The 20,127-nt window shown below is 33.4% G+C and overlaps 1 protein-coding gene across 1 annotated transcript; it reads right to left on the bottom strand.

Moving 5' to 3' along the window:
* Positions 1 to 205: 205 nt before the first annotated feature.
* LOC132742103 (baculoviral IAP repeat-containing protein 7-B-like) lies at positions 206 to 20,054 on the bottom strand. The gene is made up of 9 exons (XM_060730423.1): positions 19,875 to 20,054; positions 11,584 to 12,298; positions 11,210 to 11,361; positions 6,803 to 6,854; positions 5,892 to 6,038; positions 5,179 to 5,354; positions 4,059 to 4,218; positions 2,317 to 2,412; positions 206 to 1,664 (listed from the first exon to the last, which is right to left on the bottom strand). Exons 2-9 carry the CDS (start codon positions 12,146 to 12,148, stop codon positions 1,474 to 1,476), a joined length of 1,539 nt encoding a protein of 512 aa, XP_060586406.1. The 5' UTR covers positions 12,149 to 12,298; positions 19,875 to 20,054; the 3' UTR covers positions 206 to 1,473.
* Between the last annotated feature and the right edge of the window lie 73 nt (positions 20,055 to 20,127).

The following is a 20,127-nucleotide window of genomic DNA, read 5'->3' as shown; positions in this document are numbered from 1 at the left end:
AAAAAGAGAGGACTTCATGGCTTGTAAACAAGAAAATTAAGTTCAACAGGATGATTTTTCTTTAAATAATGGTTGTATAATTAAAAAATTTCAAGTTTGAAGAAATTTATTCAAGTTTTAAAGAAAGAAAACACAAACATAAAACACAAACACATGTAATACATGTATCAGAAAGGTCAAAATGGGAGATTATTCTTGAAAATATAGAGGCAAAAAATACAGAAACTTGTCAAATTTTAGTTGAATGATAATAAAGAATGACTAAAGTTTGAAGCATAAAATTTCAGAGATATAACATGCAAAACTTTACATGAAATTCAAAGTAAAAGGGGAAGCAATTCTTGAAATATGGATGCCAGAAATTCAATGTTTATAATGAAAAAAAAAATATAAAGTAATTCCCTTCATACAAATTTACATTAAATTTTAAGTTAAAAAGGGTAAATAACTCTTGAAATATAGGCACAATGGTTATGAACCTTCTCATATGAATTTAGGTGACAATAAAATACTACTAGTTCAGTTTTGAAGTAAATACTTTCATTAATAAGCAAGAAAGACTTACATGTACTTGTACATAATACCATAATTATAATGAATAAAAACATTAATCTGAAATCTGGACACCAACAATAACGTGTACAGGACAACTTTCCATTTACCTAATACATGTATACTCATACAGTCCTAATTCAATAACATACATTTTCATTATCAAAATATTCAACTACAATTATGAATTTAATTTAGAAGTATCACTGTGTGACGGTTTTTTTGCTACAATATTAAAGTTAAAAGTTAAAATACCACTTCATTTACATTTTGCTACCTTTATGACAAATTATTTTACATGAAGCACTATTTTCATCAAGGGATAAGCACCTCTCTTATTACAATATTTTAAAATACGTAAAAGACTAAAAGTCCTTCTAATACAATGGGAAATTTCAAAAATCGAAAGTAAGACTTTGATTGGTTGAAAAAAGACATAAGGAACATAATGAACTTTTCAAGCAATTCATGAATGATATCTAGATGAGCATACTGCTATAAAGTCAAACATAATAGTGCAATTGACAGCTTGCTCTGAAAAAATGTTTCTAAATATAGCTACTTGTAACACCAAGTACACCGCACATACAGAGATAGAAAATGTCTGCTCCTCATCAATATAATTCCAGACAGCTCATCATTATTCAAAGCTGTGTCTTGAAGATGGAAAGATGTATCTTAAATTTTTTTCATCGAAGAGTTTTTATTTTTGAAGAGATTAAAACAAACACAGATGAAGATAATTCCTCTTTGATAAGATAAAACAATCACTTTAGAACAGTAGAAAATGTTTCCAAGAATCAATTATCCGTGAAAAATGTGCTAATAAACCAGTGTGCTAGGAAAGTAATGAATTACATCTATTAGTAGACAATCCTGTAACATAAGGATCCCGACATCATCATTTTAATTGTAATCTTTTTATGCCATGAAGGTTCGAATCTTCTGACGGATATTTTTATCGCATACTATACATTTCGACAGTGGTGCTGCACACTCCATGCATAAACGATGGTGAGTACATGGAAGGAAGAGACAATTTGTCTCGTTAAGACCACATTTCATACAAAGTATGATCTTCTTTAGACGCTGATTTTCTTCAGCAGGTGTCTCTGTAAGTATAATGTAAATTTTTATCACAACTTATTTGTATTTTGTGTCAATTTAAATCAATTTTTTTCACTAAATAGTAAGAGGTTATTCATATATTGTTGAGTACAATACTGAATTATATTGGACAAGTACACAGCTGTCAAACCTATATTGTACGATGCACAAGGCGAGTCTGATAATGGTTTTACAGCTGTGTACGAGTCCAATAGAATCAGTATTGTTCTGAAAACACTAAATCATTATATTAATATATATAATAACTGCAAAAAAAGCAAAAGAAGCATAAGATGGCTCAATTTTGTGCATCTTTCTGGACACTGTGACAGTACAAAAAGCTTTTCAAAACAAGATTAATAGTTTCATAAATAAATAGATTAAAGTGGGCCTTTAATATCCTTAGATCTATATTTAATTCAATTAATATTCTTACATCTTCAATCAAAATGATAATTATTTAAATTATTATAAAGATATTATTAGCATCTTTAATCAATAATAATTATATTCTTAATTCTATATTCTTACATCTCTTAAAAAAAACTAGTACAAAATTTCTAATATTTCAGAAGGCAAAATTAATGTTATGAATTAAACCATAGATTTACACAAAAGAATATATGATAATTATGATTTAAATAACTCATAATTTACCATTGGCTACAGCCTGTAAAACTTCATTTTGTGTTTTCCTTCTTTTAATTACTTCAATCACATCAATTATCTCCTCAACTGTAGGTTTATTTGTTCCTGGAATAACAAAAGCATCTAAATTCAAGACTGTCACTTTTCAACGGAATAATTTTAGTGATTGCCAAAGGGTAATACTTGCACATACAACACTTGAATTTTACTGATTGCCAAAAGGTAATACTTGTACATATAATACTTTAATTTAATTGATTGCCAAAAAGTAGTACTGGCACATACAACACTTGAATTTCAGTGATTGCCAAAAGGTAATACTTACTCATACAACACTTGAATTTTACTGATTACCAAAAGGTAATATTTGCACATACAACACTTTAGCACATTCGATTAAACAAGACAGTCCCATTTTTCATGAAGCAGTCAAGCTAAACCATACTGACAGTGCAGTGACTACAAATATTACCAATCGCCTTCATTAATTATCTTGTTCAGTGCTTTAATCTATAACTGCCTTCTTCAATCTATAACATTTAGTTTATATGACATGTATGAACCTATTTTAGTTTGTGTTTGAAGCTATAAGCTTATTGAAACACTCTCGAATTCTTTCCTTTAAACTAACCAGTACTTAGCAATGAGTGTAAATTTTCTTGCTGAAGGAAAGAACAGTCCCAGCAATCCTTAGATTACTAGTCTGATGTGTTAATCACTTTATAACATTTGGATTTAACCTGTGCTTATTTTTTACATTAACACTTTGAGAGATGTCATCATCAAAGGAACTCCACGGAGGCCTAAAAGCCAAAACACATAACAATTTGTATTTCTTACATAGTTCAACTTCGGCATTAAAACAGAAAGATATGGAAAGGATAATTAAGAAATATACTCAGAAATAAACTAAAAATCGCATATTAATTTTGTATTATTCTACGCCCTGATTTCATTATGAATCATTTTTCATAATATTAATTGGAATAATTATTGTGAAAAAACATAGTGAGCAAATAATCTGAAATTTTGCAAACAAGTTCTTTGTCTAGAACTAAATCAAATGGAACATTAACCTTGGAAAATTATTGTCAGTCCCATCATGTAAAAAACCTCAGTGGAGTCCCTTTAATGAAAAACCTCTTACACCAGTGTAGTTTCAGCATACTGAGACCAGATATTGTAGGGGTTTCGATTGGATTAAAAGAAGATAAGGTCATTTATTAAATTATGCAAGTATAAAAATATCAATAAGACAAATGAAAAAGAAATACATGAAAGTAGCTATGTGGTTCTATTACTGGTATATAACTTGTCACCCAAGATTGTACAGTAAATTACTCAGCTGCCAGGTCAGTAAAGGGACCCCTGACATTTTATTACAGAATGTTGACATCTTAATCCTTTCAGCTAACAATAGGAACATGGAAATATTAAGTTCTACAGCTGGTTTATAATACAAAATTGAACATTTTAGAGTTAAGTATGCAAGAGTTAAGTATGCAAGAGTTAAGTATGCAAAAGGAACAATAAGACTTCTACAGAGTAACAAACTTTGGGATAAAAAATTCAGGTTGTTGTTGGGTGTGAGGTGTTGCTCAAGAGAGGTTAAATATATTGTAAAGACTCACTTTTAGAACAACTGAAAATGTTGTTGTAAAGAAATAATTGCTCTACAAAGGTAATTACTATACAGAGGACTATTCTGTAGCAGTTGTACTGTATCTACTATTTACTAAAAATAGAGTTACCTCTCTCCCTTAATTCCTTGATAGCTTCATCGATTTCTTCAGTTGGGTATCCCATTTCTTTACAAGCATCTTTAAGTTCATTTATTGCAGCTTGTAATTCAGGATCTCGTATTTCCATGCGTTCTAGAGCAGCCGAAATACCATTTCCAGTAATATTCTCCTATTAAATTATGATAAAATTATTATTGTAAATATCAAAGCTTTACTAAAGATACAAATGTAGTTAAGTACATGTATGTCCATGTATTAAAAATAGAAACTTATCATTCATCTGTAAATATATGTACGTTGGAATACAATTGTATTTGTGTTTTTTTGCATTGTTTTTTAGACCAATTTTAAGATATATTATGCATGTATTGTCATATCTTGGCAGTTGATCCACCTAACTGACTATACTGGAGAAATAACCGGTTATTACCAATATCTCCGCAAGTGATCAACTAATAATCTCACATGATTTCAGAATCAGCAGTGAGAGACAAATGAGCCATGTCATGACAAAACCAACAAAGTTTGCCTAAATTTTCTTAAAGGTATATTGGTTGATCATGCGAAATATAAAATACTTTTACCGTGTAGTTTTTATTTTATTAAACTTTGAAAATATCTGGTATCATATTTGCTATACATTTTGGCATTATTTAGCAAATAAATACCTACAAAAATTAAATAATTTAAATCAAACCCTTTTTCTTCCATAAGGGATCAGAGAGATACATAAATAATGTTTAAAAGAAAGAAAAAAAAGTTGCCCCTTCTGGGGTTTGAACCCACGCCCTCAATTTCAATGTAGTTGGCAAGTGATTCTAGCCTATTTGAATACTCTTCAAAGTGAAGGTAATGCATTACTCATGGTCTACCTTAAGGGATTTTGATATCTGACTGTAATTAATTGACCTTTCAACAGTATAAAGCATAGTCACTTAAACTACACAGATTTGCAGACTGTCCTAGCTGGTTCTACAGGGGTGGCAAGAACTGATCACTTCCAGGTCCAGCAGGTTATGGGTTAAATTGAAATTATTGATATAGATTACTTAATTAAAGTTAATATTGACCTGTTTTACATTAAAGTACATTTGTAAATTTAGAATTTAGTTTTCTTCTCATAAAATACCTGATTTTCCATGGCGATGGCCGCCTGAATGGCTGCGATAAAATCATCACCTTTCTGGGTTCTGGCGAACGGACAAGCTGGGAACCATCTACAGTGTTCGGTCCATGGATCATCTTCTGGATCCCAGTGTTGTAGTCCGCCATCACAGGCGAAACAACGCACACGGTCTTCATGACCTTTAACACGAAAAATAATATATTTAACTAAGTGATGTAGCATATTTAAGAACAAACTACAAAGTACAAAGTCTAATTAAAACTTTAAATTCATAATGATGTTTGTAAATTAAATATGTTTTAAATAAATACCAATTAAAGATAAAAACAATAATCTGAAAAACAAACAAGTCACCTCTTTATAACTTCAGCTCTAATCTCCTGGTTCTAAATAGAATAGCTGATGGTTCATTTCCGATATTCTATTTTTAGAAACAAACAGCACTAGCACGTTATAAACAGCTCTCAGGGCACTGTTTTGAAGAAGAAGTTACTGAAATACTTAGTTTGAAACAACACAGAATTGATATTCCAACAGAAAAATAAAGCTAAAGTTTAGCTTTATTTTCTGTTGGAATATCAATTCTGTGTTAAAACGCAGCTTAAAATAAACCACACAAATTATTTTGTAAAGCTGCTTGATTAATCATGTTTATTCATTCCTGTAAGAGCGTTCTGATGACAAATTTACAAGAAGGTTTAGTTTAGATATTTCACCTGTGTGATAAAGTCCAGCCTCTGCTAATTGATTAGGGGTCTGTATCATATGTGGTGGCCAATTAGTGAAAGACCCCAGGCGTGCCTCAAACGTCTGGTATTCAGGGTGACGGTACACAGCGTTTGCTGGATCATATCTGTGTCTCTCTACAAATTTATGAAAACAAATACTTTTAATTAAAAGAAAAACTTTGTGAAATGGAAAATGTAGTCTTTTATCACAGGTGTTCAAAATAAATAGCAAACAATGATTATTCAAATGTAAAAATAAAATGGTCCCCTTAATTAAATGGCAAAATTCCTTATAACAGTACTTTTTCAAATGTGGTCATGATAATAGAAGTACCACAGGTTTGACTGTAGTTGTTTAATAATATAAATCAATAATTTAAACCCCTAGCTATTTGTGTAGAAACTTTGTAAATACTTGCCGAAGAATAAGGTAGACTTATTTCTTCACAGATTATACAAGTATCTCATATAATAATCTTTTTTATACATGTAATGTAGTAGAAAAAATTCAACAGTAAATGAGAAACTTTAACTTGCTTTCAGATTACTTTTAACTTTATCATATTTTTTCTTTCTGAAAACAAGAACCTTCGTCTGATTTGGTCACATCAGTAGTGACAATATCATATGGTAAAACTCTTGGTCAATATAACTGGTAAAGGACTTACTAAAGTGTCACTTTTGCGTTAACTTGTACACAAGCACATAGTTAGGTAGAACCATCAAAATACTAGATTATAAGCTCCGTGTATATGCCTTGGAACAATTCAACATCTCCAACAGGATTTTACTAAGACAAATTTCCTTTACGTTAACCAACTAAACTTTTGGTATCCTGTCTTTGAATTACAATGTATCTATGAATTTCAATTTAAATGAGCTTAATTATAACATATTACCACTCCACTGTATTCTTCTGTTGAATTCTGGGTCCTGGGATTGTAGCTGTCTCTGGAAATATAGAGGAACATGTGTTTGGAGGTGTAATATCTAGGTAACATTTTCAGTTTATTTTGTCTAGGTCAATGCTAGTGTCAAACTTAATTAAGGTAGCTTCACAAATGATTTAAATACAGATGTTTCATTATTTATTTTAAAGCAACACGCCTCTTATATGATTCATTTTAATTTTCATGAAAATTTTAGAAGTGTATTTGAAAGTAAAATATTGTGAGGTGAACAAATAAAGTAATTTATATATATAGCAATCGGCACTTACAATCCAAGAAAAGTGGTGAACATAAATTATATGCAAAAACAGACCTTACTGCATAAGTAATACAGAAGAAATATGGTGATCAACCGCACGTAACATGTAAAATATAACTTGGATCTTGAATGTTTTTACCTTACTTAAAATTTTAGTACATTTTTCTCATTATTGACTTCCTTGAAATATTTTGGCTCATCTGTGCTGCTTTAAAAATTCAAATCATTTGTTCCATTTAATTGATATTGTTGGTGTTAACCTATGATATTAGAGACATTTGTGTATTTGAGTTTATTTATAATCACCACCATTTGCTCATATGGGCAAATCCTCCAGAAGATTATTAGTCATTTCATATTTTGGAGGATAGTGCAAGATACAGAAAGATGCCATAATGCCAGAATCTTTAGCATGTTTAGTGCTCTTTAGTGTTCTTTCAGGTTCATTAGCATGCAAAGTGCTTAAGCACTCATACAAGAGACTTTGATTTAAAGTCTCATCCAATAGTAACCAAAATTTAGTCGGCCAGTCTGGGAATCGAACCCAAAATGTTGAGATTACAAATCTCATGCTCTAAGCAATTGAGCTATACAGGCTGGCCATAATGATCCTTAAAACACTGCACTTGCTTGAAATATGGTACACAAAATGTATTTGCTAAATTAACATTTTTATTTTGTGTATAATATGTTAATTTGAATTCACAATAATGTACTAACTCATGCAATTCATTGAAAGTACTGTTTCAGTGAAAGATAAATTTTGTGGTATTTTTATAAAAACTAACAAGTCACCACCTAAATACATTATTTTATTCAATGCAGGCATGTCTAAATGAAAATCCAATGTTTCACCACAGAGCTCAGCTACATAAGTGAAGTATCTGGTTCCCATGTCTAAATGAAAGTGCAGTATTTCACACGTGTAAATGAAAGTCCAATGTTTTACCAAAGAGCTATATAAGTGAAGTATCTGGTTTCTCATGTTGAAATGAAAGTGCAGTGTTTCACATGGCTAAATGAAAGTCTAATGTTTCACCACAGAGCTACATAAGTGAAGTATCTGGTTACCCATGTCTAAATGAAAGTGCAGTATTTCACATGTCTAAATGAAAGTCTAATGTTTCACCACAGAGTTATACAAGTGAAGTATCTGGTTACCCATGTCTAAATGAAAGTGCAGTATTTCACATGTGTAAATGAAAGTCCAATGTTTCACCACAGAGGTACATAAGTGAAGTGTCTAAATGAAAGTGCAGTATTTCACATGTCTAAATGAAAGTCCAATGTTTCACCACAGAGCTATATAAGTGAAGTATCTGGTTACCCATGTTTAAATGAAAGTGCAGTGTTTCACATGTCTAAATGAAAGTCCAATGTTTCACCACAGAGCTACATAAGTGAAGTATCTGGTTACCCATGTCTAAATGAAAGTGCAGTGTTTCACATGTCTAAATGAAAGTCCAATGTTTTACCACAGAGCTATATAAGTGAAGTATCTGGTTACCCATGTTTAAATGAAAGTGCACTTTTTCCACATGTCTATATGAAAGTGCAGTGTTTCACAGATATTTATTAACATATGTCTCATATTTAAAACAAGAGGGCCATGATGGCCCTGAGGTCGCTCACCTGTATATAGCCCCCCCCCCCCCCGGCCCAATTTTTACCCAAGGGCTTTTATTTGTTTATTTGAACAGACTTGGTAGACACCCATAAGAAGATGTTTCATGCAAAACATCTAAGTTCTAGCTCATTAGGTTTTTTAAAAGAAGATTTTTCAAGTTTTTACTATACACATACATGTATAGTTAAAAACAATGACACCCCTCTGGCAGGGCCAGTTTTGACCCCTGGGCTTTTATTTGAACAAACTTTGTAGATATTTACTTAAAGATGTTTCATGCTTAATATCTAAACTCTAGCTATTTGGGTTTTTTCAAAGAAGATTTTTAAGTTTTTGCTATACACATATAAGGAAAATCAATGACCCCCGGGGCGGGGCCAGTTTTGACCCCAGGGCTTTTATTTGAACAAATACTTGGTAGACACCCATTAGAACATTGTCATTCATGCTGCCAAATATCTTAGCTCTAGCTCTTTGGGTTCTTTAAAAGAAGATTTTTTAAGTTTTTACTATATGCATATAGGGAAAATCAATGACCCCTGGGGCGGGGCCAATTTTGACCCCAGGGCTTTTATTTGAACAAACTTGGTAGACATTCACTAGAAGATGTTTCATGCCAAATATTCTTTAAAGCTCTAGCTCTTACAGTTCTTTAAAAGAAGATTTTTTGCAAGTTTTTAAAGAATTTTTAGTTTACTATATGCATATAGGGAAAATCAATGACCCCCTGGGCGGGGCCAATTTTGACCCCAGGGCTTTTATTTGAACAAACTTGGTAGACATTCACTAGAAGATGTTTCATGCCAAATATCTAAGCTCTAGTTCTTACAGTTCTTTAAAAGAAGATTTTTTAAGTTTTTACTATATGCATATAGGGCAAATCAATGACCCCCGGGGCCGGGCCAATTTAGACCCCAGGGCTTTTATTTGAACAAACTTGGTAGACATTCACTAGAAGATGTTTCATGCCAAATATCTTAGCTCTAGCTCTTTCGGTTCTTTAAAAGAAGATTTTTTAAGTTTTTACTATATGCATTTAGGGAAAATAAATGACCCCCTGGGGCGGGGCCAATTTGGACCCCAGGGCTTTTATTTGAACAAACTTGGTAGACATTCACTAGAAGATGTTTCATGCCAAATATCTAAGCTCTAGCTCTTACATTTCTTTAAAAGAAGATTTTTTAAGTTTTTACTATATGCATATAGGAAAAATCAATGACCCTCTGGGGCGGGGCCAATTTTGACCCCAGGGCTTTTATTTGACCAAACTTGGTAGACAGTCACTAGAAGATGTTTTATGCCAAATATCTAAGCTCTAGCTGTGAGGGTTCTTTAAAAGAAGATTTTTTAAGTTTTTACTATATGCATAAAGGGAAAATCAATGACCCCCCAGGGCGGGGCCAATTTTGACCCCAGGGCTTTTATTTGAACAAACTTGGTAGACATTCACTAGAAGATGTTTTATGCCAAATATCTAAGCTCTAGCTCTTACAGTTCTTTAAAAGAAGATTTTTTAAGTTTTTACTATATGCATATAGGGAAAATCAATGACCCCCCCAGGGCGGGGCCAATTTGGACCCCAGGGCTTTTATTTGAACAAACTTGGTAGACATTCACTAGAAGATGTTTCATGCCAAATGTCTAAGCTCTAGCTTTTAAAGTTCATTAAAAGAAGATTTTTTAAGTTTTTACTATATGCATATAGGGAAAATCAATGACCCCCTGGGGCGGGGCCAATTTTGACCCCAGGGCTTTTATTTGAACAAACTTGGTAGACACTCACTAGAAGATGTTCCATGCCAAATATCTTAGCTCTAGCTCTTACGGTTCTTTAAAAGAAGATTCTTTAAGTTTTTACTACATGCATATAGGGAAAATCAATGACCCCCCGGGGCGGGGCCAATTTTGACCCCAGGGCTTTTATTTGAACAAACTTGGTAGACACTCATTAGAAGATGTTTCATGCCAAATATCTAAGCTCTAGCTCTTTCGGTTCTCTAAAAGAAGATATTTAAAGATTTTTTCTTTTGGTTGCCATGGCAACCAGAGTTCTGCATGGAATTAAATTCTTTGAACAATTTTTAAAGGTGACCACCAAAGGAACATTCCTGTGAAATTTGGATGAAATTGGCTCAGTGGTTTATGAGGAGATGTCATTTAAAGCAAAAATTTACGGACGGACGACGGACGGACGACGGACGGACGGACGGACGCCGGACGAAAAGCGATCACAAAAGCTCACCCTGTCACTTTGTGACAGGTGAGCTAAAAACATTCCATAATTTGAAAAGCTGGTATAATAGTATCTTGCAGCTACATGTACAATGTATATTACTTTTTTTATAAGTCTCTACTAGTATACTTATAAAAATAATATTTCACTGAATGTAATCTATCATAAATAATCTTGATTTTTGTACTCAAAATCTAGAGAAAGTGGGCATCAATTCCTTCATTATTATATACTTACTCTTATAGCAGCTAACTGGCTTGCTCCCAGATATTCTAGTAAATACGGGCAGTCACCGGAATGTTTCACGTGCTCGTGTAACGGGTTATCTTCCTCGCAGAAGTCCTTTAACCCTATTCCACATTGATAACATCTTACTAGATCTGCATCATCTAAAATTATAACTTTGTTGTCATTATGTTTGCTTTGTATTTGATTAAATAAATAAATAAATAAATAATTATAAATAAATAAATATTTAAAAAAATAAATAAATAAATTATAGGTTTGCTATTATATTTTTTTACTGTTTTAAATTTAAAAAAATGAACTAATATATATATATATATAAACATTAACAAATCCTAAGATTTGCTTCATGAAAGTTCACTTACTTGTATAGAAGAATCCAGCATTGGTCAATGTTTGTGGATCAGGTTTTCTATGCCTCCACCTAGCATAAGATCGAAGCCTTTCGCTACTATCGACATAGTCGGGGTGCCTAGGTGGCCTCGTAATGACAGGGTTGTTTGAAATGTTATTTCTTATTGTTGAAGACTGAACTTCATTTCCCTGTCTGCTTTGTTGAGCTTGACTGACATTTGTATTCAGTCTGTTTTCACCGTATCCGTTAAGGCGATGCGACGTATGTTCACGTCCACCAAAAACATATCTTGAGGCAGAGTTATCATTTGCCGGAAGTGACGCACCACTTGAGAATGCGAACTCGCTCCTGTCAGAGCTGGCTTGATCGTCTGACACTTGCTGAGGGTAGTGGTTACGGTCATTCATGATCCTGGGTAGTAAAACTGATCGTCGTTTTCTTGATTTAGTATGCAAACTATTGTCATTACGTGAAGGTAACAAAACCTTTGAAGAATTTAAAGAAATGGACTTGTGACCATACTCTTTAATAGGAAAAATGTGAAGGCAGCACATTTGGTCGAAACCAAATAACATTTATAAGATAAAATAAAAAGTTTTTAACGGCCAGTTCATACATATGGTGATTTCTTCGGCACAGCTTTGCATTTTTTTAGTTACGCTTTAGTTGATGAAATTCGTAATCCCTCTTTATACAATTGCTGACGACCCTGTTCATTCTTTTACCTGAAATATTAAAATTATTTCATGATGTAAGACTTGTTTATATACTGTGATACTGGCACTGTGAGAGCTTAGACTCAGGCTGAAAAACTTCAGCCATTTCCAACAAAGTGCACATAATCTGGGTTATTAGATTATCTATTTATTCTGTACATGTAATGTATCATTTGGACTACAGAAATAATGTTTTGAAGCAATTTCTTAGACTTTTATCAGCAGTTCTATAAGCCTATATAAAGCAATCTGATTCAAAAATATAGCCATGCCAGTTCAAAAAAGTGCTACCATAAATATATGGAGTCCCGTTATCTCTTCGAAACGACTGATTTTTTTATCAATCTCAAATTTTAATTGGACAAGAGACAGCGAATTTTTGCGGTTACGATTGCGTTTCATTTTAAACAAGATATGTTTGTAAAACATGTATGCCCCCTATCAGCAGCCAATTATTCATGTGATAAGGTAATTATGCATGACTTCTGACCCAGTGATCAAACAATTAATAAGGGTTATCAAGTATCTACTGGTCATGACCTTGACCTTTGACCCCTTGACCCAAAACTCAATAGGGGTCATCTGCTGGTCAAGACAAATCATCATACAAAGTTTGAAGTTCCTAGGCCTAAGCGTTTTTACTTAATTGATCAGAAACCGTTTTTACTTACAAGGTCAATGTGACCTTGACCTTTGACCCCTTGACCCCAAAATCAATAGGGGTCATTTGCTGGTCATGACTAAACACCATGCCAAGTTTGAAGTTCCTAGGCCTAAGGGTTCTTTTATTATTGATCCGAAACCGTTTTTAACATACAAGGTCAATGTGACCTTGACCTTTGACCCCAAAATCAATAGGGGTCATCTGCTGATCATGACCAATCACTATGCCAAGTTTGAAGTTCCTAGGCCCAAGTGTTCTTTAGTTATTGATCAGAAACCGTTTTTACTTACAAGGTCAATGGGACCTTGACCTTTGACCCCTTGATCCCAAAATCGAAAGGGGTAATCTGCTGGTCATGACCAATCACCATACCAAGTTTGAAGTTCCTAGGCCTAAGGGTTCTTAAGTTATTGATCGGAAAGCATTTTTACCTACAAGGTCAATGTGACCTTTCCCTTTGACCCCTTAACCCCAAAATCAGTAGGGGTCATCTGCTGGTCATGACCAATCACCATACCAAGTTTGAAGTTCCTAGGCCTAAGGGTTCTTTAGTTATTGATCGGAAACTGCTTTTACCTAAGAGGTCAATGTGACCTTGACCTTTGACCCCTTGACCCCAAAATCAATAGGGGTCATCTACTGATCATGACCAATCACCATACCAAGTTCGAAGTTCCTAGGCCTAAGGGTTCTTTAGTTATTGATCCGAAACTGTTTTTACCTAAGAGGTCAATGTGACCTTGACCTTTGACCCCTTGACCCCAAAATCAATAGGGGTCATCTACTGATCATGACCAATCACCATATCAAGTTTGTAGTCCCTAGGCCTAAGGGTTCTTTCGTTATTGATCGGAAACCGTTTTTACCTACAAGGTCAATGTGACCTTGACCTTTAACCCCTTAACTCCAAAATCAATAGGGGTCATCTACTGATCATGAACAATCACCATATCAAGTTTGAAGTCCCTAGGCCTAAGGGTTCTTTCGTTATTGATCGGAAACCGTTTTTACCTACAAGGTCAATGTGACCTTGACCTTTGACCCCTTAACCCCAAAATCAATAGGGGTCATCTGCTGGTCATAACCAATCACCATACCAAGTTTGAAGTTCCTAGGCCTAAGGGTTCTTTTGTTATTGATCGGAAACCGTTTTTACCCAAGAGGTCAATGTGACCTTGACCTTTGACCCCTTGACCCCAAAATCGTTAGGGGTCATCTACTGATCATGACCAATCACCATACCAAGTTTGAAGTTCCTAGGCCTTAGGGTTCTTTACTTATTGATCGGAAACCGTTTTTGCTTACAAGGTCAATGTGACCTTGACATTTGACCCCTTGACCCCAAAATCAATAGGGGTCATCTACTGATCATGACAAATCACCATACCAGTTTGAAGTTCCTAGGCCTTAGGGTTCTTTAGTTATTGATCGGAAACCGTTTTTGCTTACAAGGTCAATGTGACCTTGACCTTTGACCCCTTGACCCCAAAATCAATAGGGGTCATCTACTGATCATGACAAATCACCATACCAAGTTTGAAGTTCCTAGGCCTTAAGGTTCTTTAGTTATTGATCGGAAACCGTTTTTTGCTTACAAGGTCAATGTGACCTTGACCTTTGACCCCTTGACCCAAAATCAATAGGGGTCATCTACTGATCATGACAAATCACCATACCAAGTTTGAAGTTCCTAGGCCTTAAGGTTCTTTAGTTATTGATCGGAAACCGTTTTTTGCTTACAGGTCAATGTGACCTTGACCTTTGACCCCTTGACCCCAAAATCAATAGGGGTCATCTACTTGTCATGACCAATCACCATACCAAGTTTGAAGTTCCTAGGCCTAAGGATTCTTTAGTTATCACTCGGAAACCATTTGGTCTACGGACCGACGGACCGACGGACCGACAGACCGACGGACCGACGGACCGACAAGTGCAAAGCAATATACCCCCTTTTTTTCAAAAGGGGGCATAACAAATGAAAATCGTGGAGTACCTACACTGCAAAATTTAAGTAAATTGGATAGTAATTCAATAAATGTCACACATGTTTAAGCTACAATTCTACAAGTGGAACCAGGAGTTATTAAAAAGTGCTTCAGTTATGGGAGAATGGCTGTGTTAGTCAAGTGAAAATCTTCCAAATAGAAAGACCCGATCAAACTAGTTCGTATCAGTAAGTCCACACTGCCAGCTTTCTTCATTAACAAGTTAACTGAATAAGTCTACAGAAATTCCTTCGAGGAAAGCAGCATTTTTTACTTGGGTTTTACGTCACATCGACACAGAATAAGTCATTTCTTTACTGGAGGAAGAAGACCTCAGGTGTCCCTCCGTGCATTTTTTTAGGCACGAACGGGCACCTGAGTAGAACCACCGACGTTCCATAAGCTAGCTGGATAGCTTCCTCACCATAAGCTAGCTGGATAGCTTATGAAAGAATCAAAAGTCCCTGTCGGGGATTCGAACCCACAGCGGTGAGGGGCAAGTGGTTTGAAGTCAACGACCTTAAACCACTCGGCAACGGACGCCCCTTAAAACGTTCGCCGCCATATCATTTATTTGTACATGTATGTGCTATCATTGCGCAAGACAGTGAAATAAATAAGATTGGCCTATGTACACTGAATGCGACGAGAGCTTTGTGATATCATGGATAGTTTCTTTACAAATGAATGAATCTCAAGGTAAATATATATTTGTTTTTTGTTGGTTAATTTTTGTTGTTGTTTTTTTTTTTTTTTTTTTTTTTTTAAACATTTTAACAGTTTTAAGATATTTATGATAACATGGAATGTGGATAAACACGGAAAAACATTGATCAGGTCTGTTTTAATTAATACACTGTTATAAATCGAAAAAACAAAAACAACCCCCACCTCAGCCCCCCCCCCCAAAAAAGAAAGAAATCAAATAAAAATAAAACACACACACGCACGCACACGCACACGCACGTACGCGCACAAAACAAAAACAACACGCAAACACACAAACACACGATTTGAGATGTATGAATTTAAAAAAAGAGTGAATTTACTTAAAAGATAAATTAAATTAGATCTACATTTCAGACACGTAAATGAAATAAATTGTATCGATGTTATAAAATGACTAAAATAGCCTACTTAGCGTATTTGCTGTGTCCAAAATAATAGAAATCTATATAATTTTAAAGAGCTCAAATTTTGATGTTTTTATTCAACTTGTTTTCGGGTTTTTTAGACAAAATGTTAAACCATTTTCTAAAAAAAAATAGATCTTATATAATAAAATAACGAAAATTTACGAAAACCAAACATGTAGCAGGTCTACCATGAAACATTTAAAAAAATCAGATATGTGTTTCAGCTTTCATACAATTTCCAGTTAGTTTCGGTTAATATTCAGTTTCCCCACTTGTCACTCTGTTCTATGTTTAGACATTGTAAACATTTAAACTTCCGGTCTAGATAGTATTAAATCTACACTACAGTAGTGATCTAGCGTTATTTGCTATATGCTTCAACAGACAACTGACACATAAAAAGAAAATAGGTCAAGCTTAAACTGATTTAGCGTACAGTAGGCTAACAACATAAATTGTATGTTAAAGTTCTTTAGATATACAGTTGAACTATCTATCTTCCAATGAGTCAAACCCCTGCTTGGGACCTAGAGCCAATTAGAAATAATATACAGGTACATGTTCCAGCTTGCAATGAATCAATTTAATTAATTCGTATACAAATAATTTAGCAAATCACCATTTTAACAACAACAACAACAACAAAAATCAATTTGCAGCTAACCTCTTCCAGCGTACTGTTTTGTAAACAAATAAAGGTTTTGGTCACGAAAATAAACAATTGCAGCCATTAAATTGATTAATACAAGCTTTTGTTATCGCATATTGATCTACTGTACATGTAGTAAGTCTTTACTTTAACCTTGACATTTATAATCATGAAAACAAATGCAAGACGATGCGTTATATAAGTCATATAAGTTATTTATAACTATCTGTCACAACCTATATATTGACATGAAAACAAAATAAAAATACCTTCAAATCCCTCCAAATCCCTCCAAAAGTAAGTGAACAAAAACCACCTCTTTTGAGAACTCAATATCAATTGGTTGAATGATCATCGCGGGGGCTCAGTATGGGGTCGTTATGTACAGAGGCGTAGCTTGTAGTACGCATATTATAGGCGTGCATTATATTAAATATTATCAACGATTTTCTTTTCTTTTTCTTTTAACATAGTTATACATATATCTTTCATATCCCTTTTAGAAAGAAAAAAGTGTTTATATTTAATTACATAATTAATTATGGGTATTTATGCTTAATCGAATAAAAAATATGGTACCTGATATTTTCAAAGTCTAATAAAAATTCATATTTTACAAGGTGAACCAATATACTTATGGGAAAAATCAAGGAAGCATTGAAAACAGCCCCACAATTTGGTAATTTTCAGAGATTTTTTTAATTTGATTCTCATAATTAGTAGGAAAACGGTCAAACAAGTGTTAAAAATGGGTGGGGTAGGGTAACATTTTTGTGCACATTTCATAAATTTTAAGTAGAAACAATAATTTTGCTTTTGTAGAATGTTAGCTGAATGTTATTATTTAATTGTTTCATAAGAATTATTAATGGGAAAACATTTTTGATAAGGAACATACTATATAGCTTGTTTGCTTCACATAATGGACCTTTCAATCAATTTTACTTCAAATGTTGAAAATTGAGTACCGCTCAAACCGGTGCTAGGAGCGAGATGGATGTTGCACATTTAAATTATTTCTCATTGTACAGACTCAATTAAACCGCCTCTAAATTTTCATGTAATTTTGTTGCAATTAAACGCTTCCGAGGGCTCACACTTTGTTCAGAAATTTACACAAACTTCTAGCTCTTGTTTTTAATAATGAAAAATCATTCAGACGTTTGAGAGAAGTTACCTCTATTATTAAACCTTTCCTAATTATAAGATGTAAACTATAATACGCTATGTTTTGATTCCCTTAAAAGTAACGTACGCATTTTAAGGGAAAAAACTACAGATAAAACAAAAACAACAATAATAATGATAAAAAAAATAAAAAAACGAACAATTTTTTTTGCGTGCATATTTTTTTTTTCTTTTCGTATGATCATGTGTTCAAATGTTTACGTACATACTTAGTGGATGATTATTTAGTATGCGCTTATTATTGCGTTCTATATTAAATGGAATACTCTATATAGTGTGACACACACAGACACTAGAATGACCATTCAAACTGTAATTTAAAACACAATGCAACAAAAAATGTCCCAATGTAATGAAAGATGATAATTATGATATCACTTTGATCACCACATATATAATCTAAAAATCAATGTAAGAGTTTACAAAATGAATGCACAGATCGATCGTATATCATATACATGTATGTAGTTTCAACTATGGCATTGACCATTCGAACTAAATATAGGCTGGCAGAAAATAATAGCCTGGATAATGTAAAATTCATTGATAAAATAAGGGCCATAATTCTGTCAAATCCCAAAGCGAAAAGTAACAGAGCGAAAACGATGATCTGATTTGAAGAGGTAATTTATTTTATAAGGGAAATCATCCTATGAAATTGAATACTCTGAGCCCATACTGCTAGTCCCACCCCTAAGTAATTAAGCAAAAACGCGTTTTGAATTCACATACACTGTGGCCTTGACCTTTGACCTACTAACTAATCTTATGGTTGATAAGGGAAATTATTAATTAAAGCTGCATAAATTTTCGAAGTATTTGAAGGTACCTGCTACCTGGTACCTGTACGAAATGCTTCATGACAAATATCTAAGCTCTTGACACATAATATTTCTACCTAATTAAATGTGGTTACTATGAAAAGAAAGTCTATATAAACTAGTTGATCCTGTGGGCAGGGTCAAGTTTTGACCCATGTGTATGTTTTATATAACTTTTGTCGAGGAGAATAAGGTTATAATTTTATATGCTTTATGCAAAATATCTTAACTCTAGGCATTGTACTTTCAGGCAAGAAGAATTTTAAAAAGAACCACACAGATCAGGTAATCTAAGAGCCCCTGGGCGTAGCCATTTTTAATCTCAGGGGCATCAGACATAAATTGTTTAGAAGTCCACTTGGCAATGCTACATGCAAAATATCTAAGCACTTGATCCATTGTGTTTCAGATAAAAAAAACTGAGTGACACTAAAGGTAGGGTCGATTTCGGCCAAAGAATCTTTATTTAAATATCCTTTTAGAGGGTCATTAATTAGGTGATGTCACATGTCAAACATCTAAGCTCTTAGCATAGTAGTCTCTGAGTTTAAAGATATTTTTACTTCATTGTATATACGTTTTTTACAAATTAAGTGATCCCGGGATGAGACTAACTTTGATCCCTCAAGTTGTTTAGGTGAAGATTTTGTTTTGCGTTGGACAACAACGTACAACTAACTCAGAAAACTCCCATTACAGAGCCCACATTTAAGCGCAAATTGCTCAGGAGAGCTAAACATGCTTTTTTGTTTTGTTTTTTTTTGTTTTGGGTTTTACGTCACATCGACACAGCATAATATTATATTGTTCCGGAACATTTTTCATTGTGCTATTCATTATTCATATGTGTTAAATAACAAAATCATTAAAATATGTTATTCTTATTTTCAGATTCAACCATAAATATATTGAAAACAGCAAAAATTTACCATTTTTATAAATTAAATGAAAAAACAAATAGTACATAAAATATAACTTTATGAACTTACAATTGATGGCGATCAAATAAAATAATCACGAAGTAAGCATGCATACGGTTAGGGAAAAAACAACATCCAGATAATTAGGTCCGTTTTGAAACAGATTATCACTATGAGAATGAAGCTAAATGATCTTTCTTCAAAAACAACGTTACTTACCGATCACATTAAGAGATATTCTATCCGACACTAAAACGAAATGCCTTACACGATCTGAAGATTCTAACTTTTATATTGTTATATCATTTCGATTTCTTGTGCAATAGTGAGTTACTTCCCCTTCTCTCGTTAATCACATGACGTTGTAATATCGTTGATACAATCTTGAATATACTTCGCGGCGTCAAAGACTAAAATATAGGTTAAAATTATAAAAGAATAAAAAATATGATGAATAAAATATTCTTAATAT

This window comes from Ruditapes philippinarum, unplaced genomic scaffold (genome assembly GCF_026571515.1).
Source record: "Ruditapes philippinarum isolate M1 unplaced genomic scaffold, ASM2657151v2 ctg1122_1_1_1_1, whole genome shotgun sequence".
In the NCBI taxonomy this organism is placed as follows: Eukaryota; Metazoa; Mollusca; class Bivalvia; order Venerida; family Veneridae; genus Ruditapes; species Ruditapes philippinarum.
This window is presented reverse-complemented; position numbering and strand designations above follow the sequence as displayed.

Excerpts from the sequence above, each read along its gene's own strand:
- LOC132742103 (XM_060730423.1), bottom strand. The coding sequence starts at position 12,148 with ATGTTATTTGGTTTCGACCAAATGTGCTGCCTTCACATTTTTCCTATT. Across the intron at positions 6,855-11,209 it reads GCCAGTTAGCTGCTATAAGA|AGACAGCTACAATCCCAGGA; the intron begins GTAAGTATATAA and ends CTATATTTCCAG. Across the intron at positions 1,665-2,316 it reads TTTACAGGCTGTAGCCAATG|AGACACCTGCTGAAGAAAAT; the intron begins GTAAATTATGAG and ends TTATACTTACAG.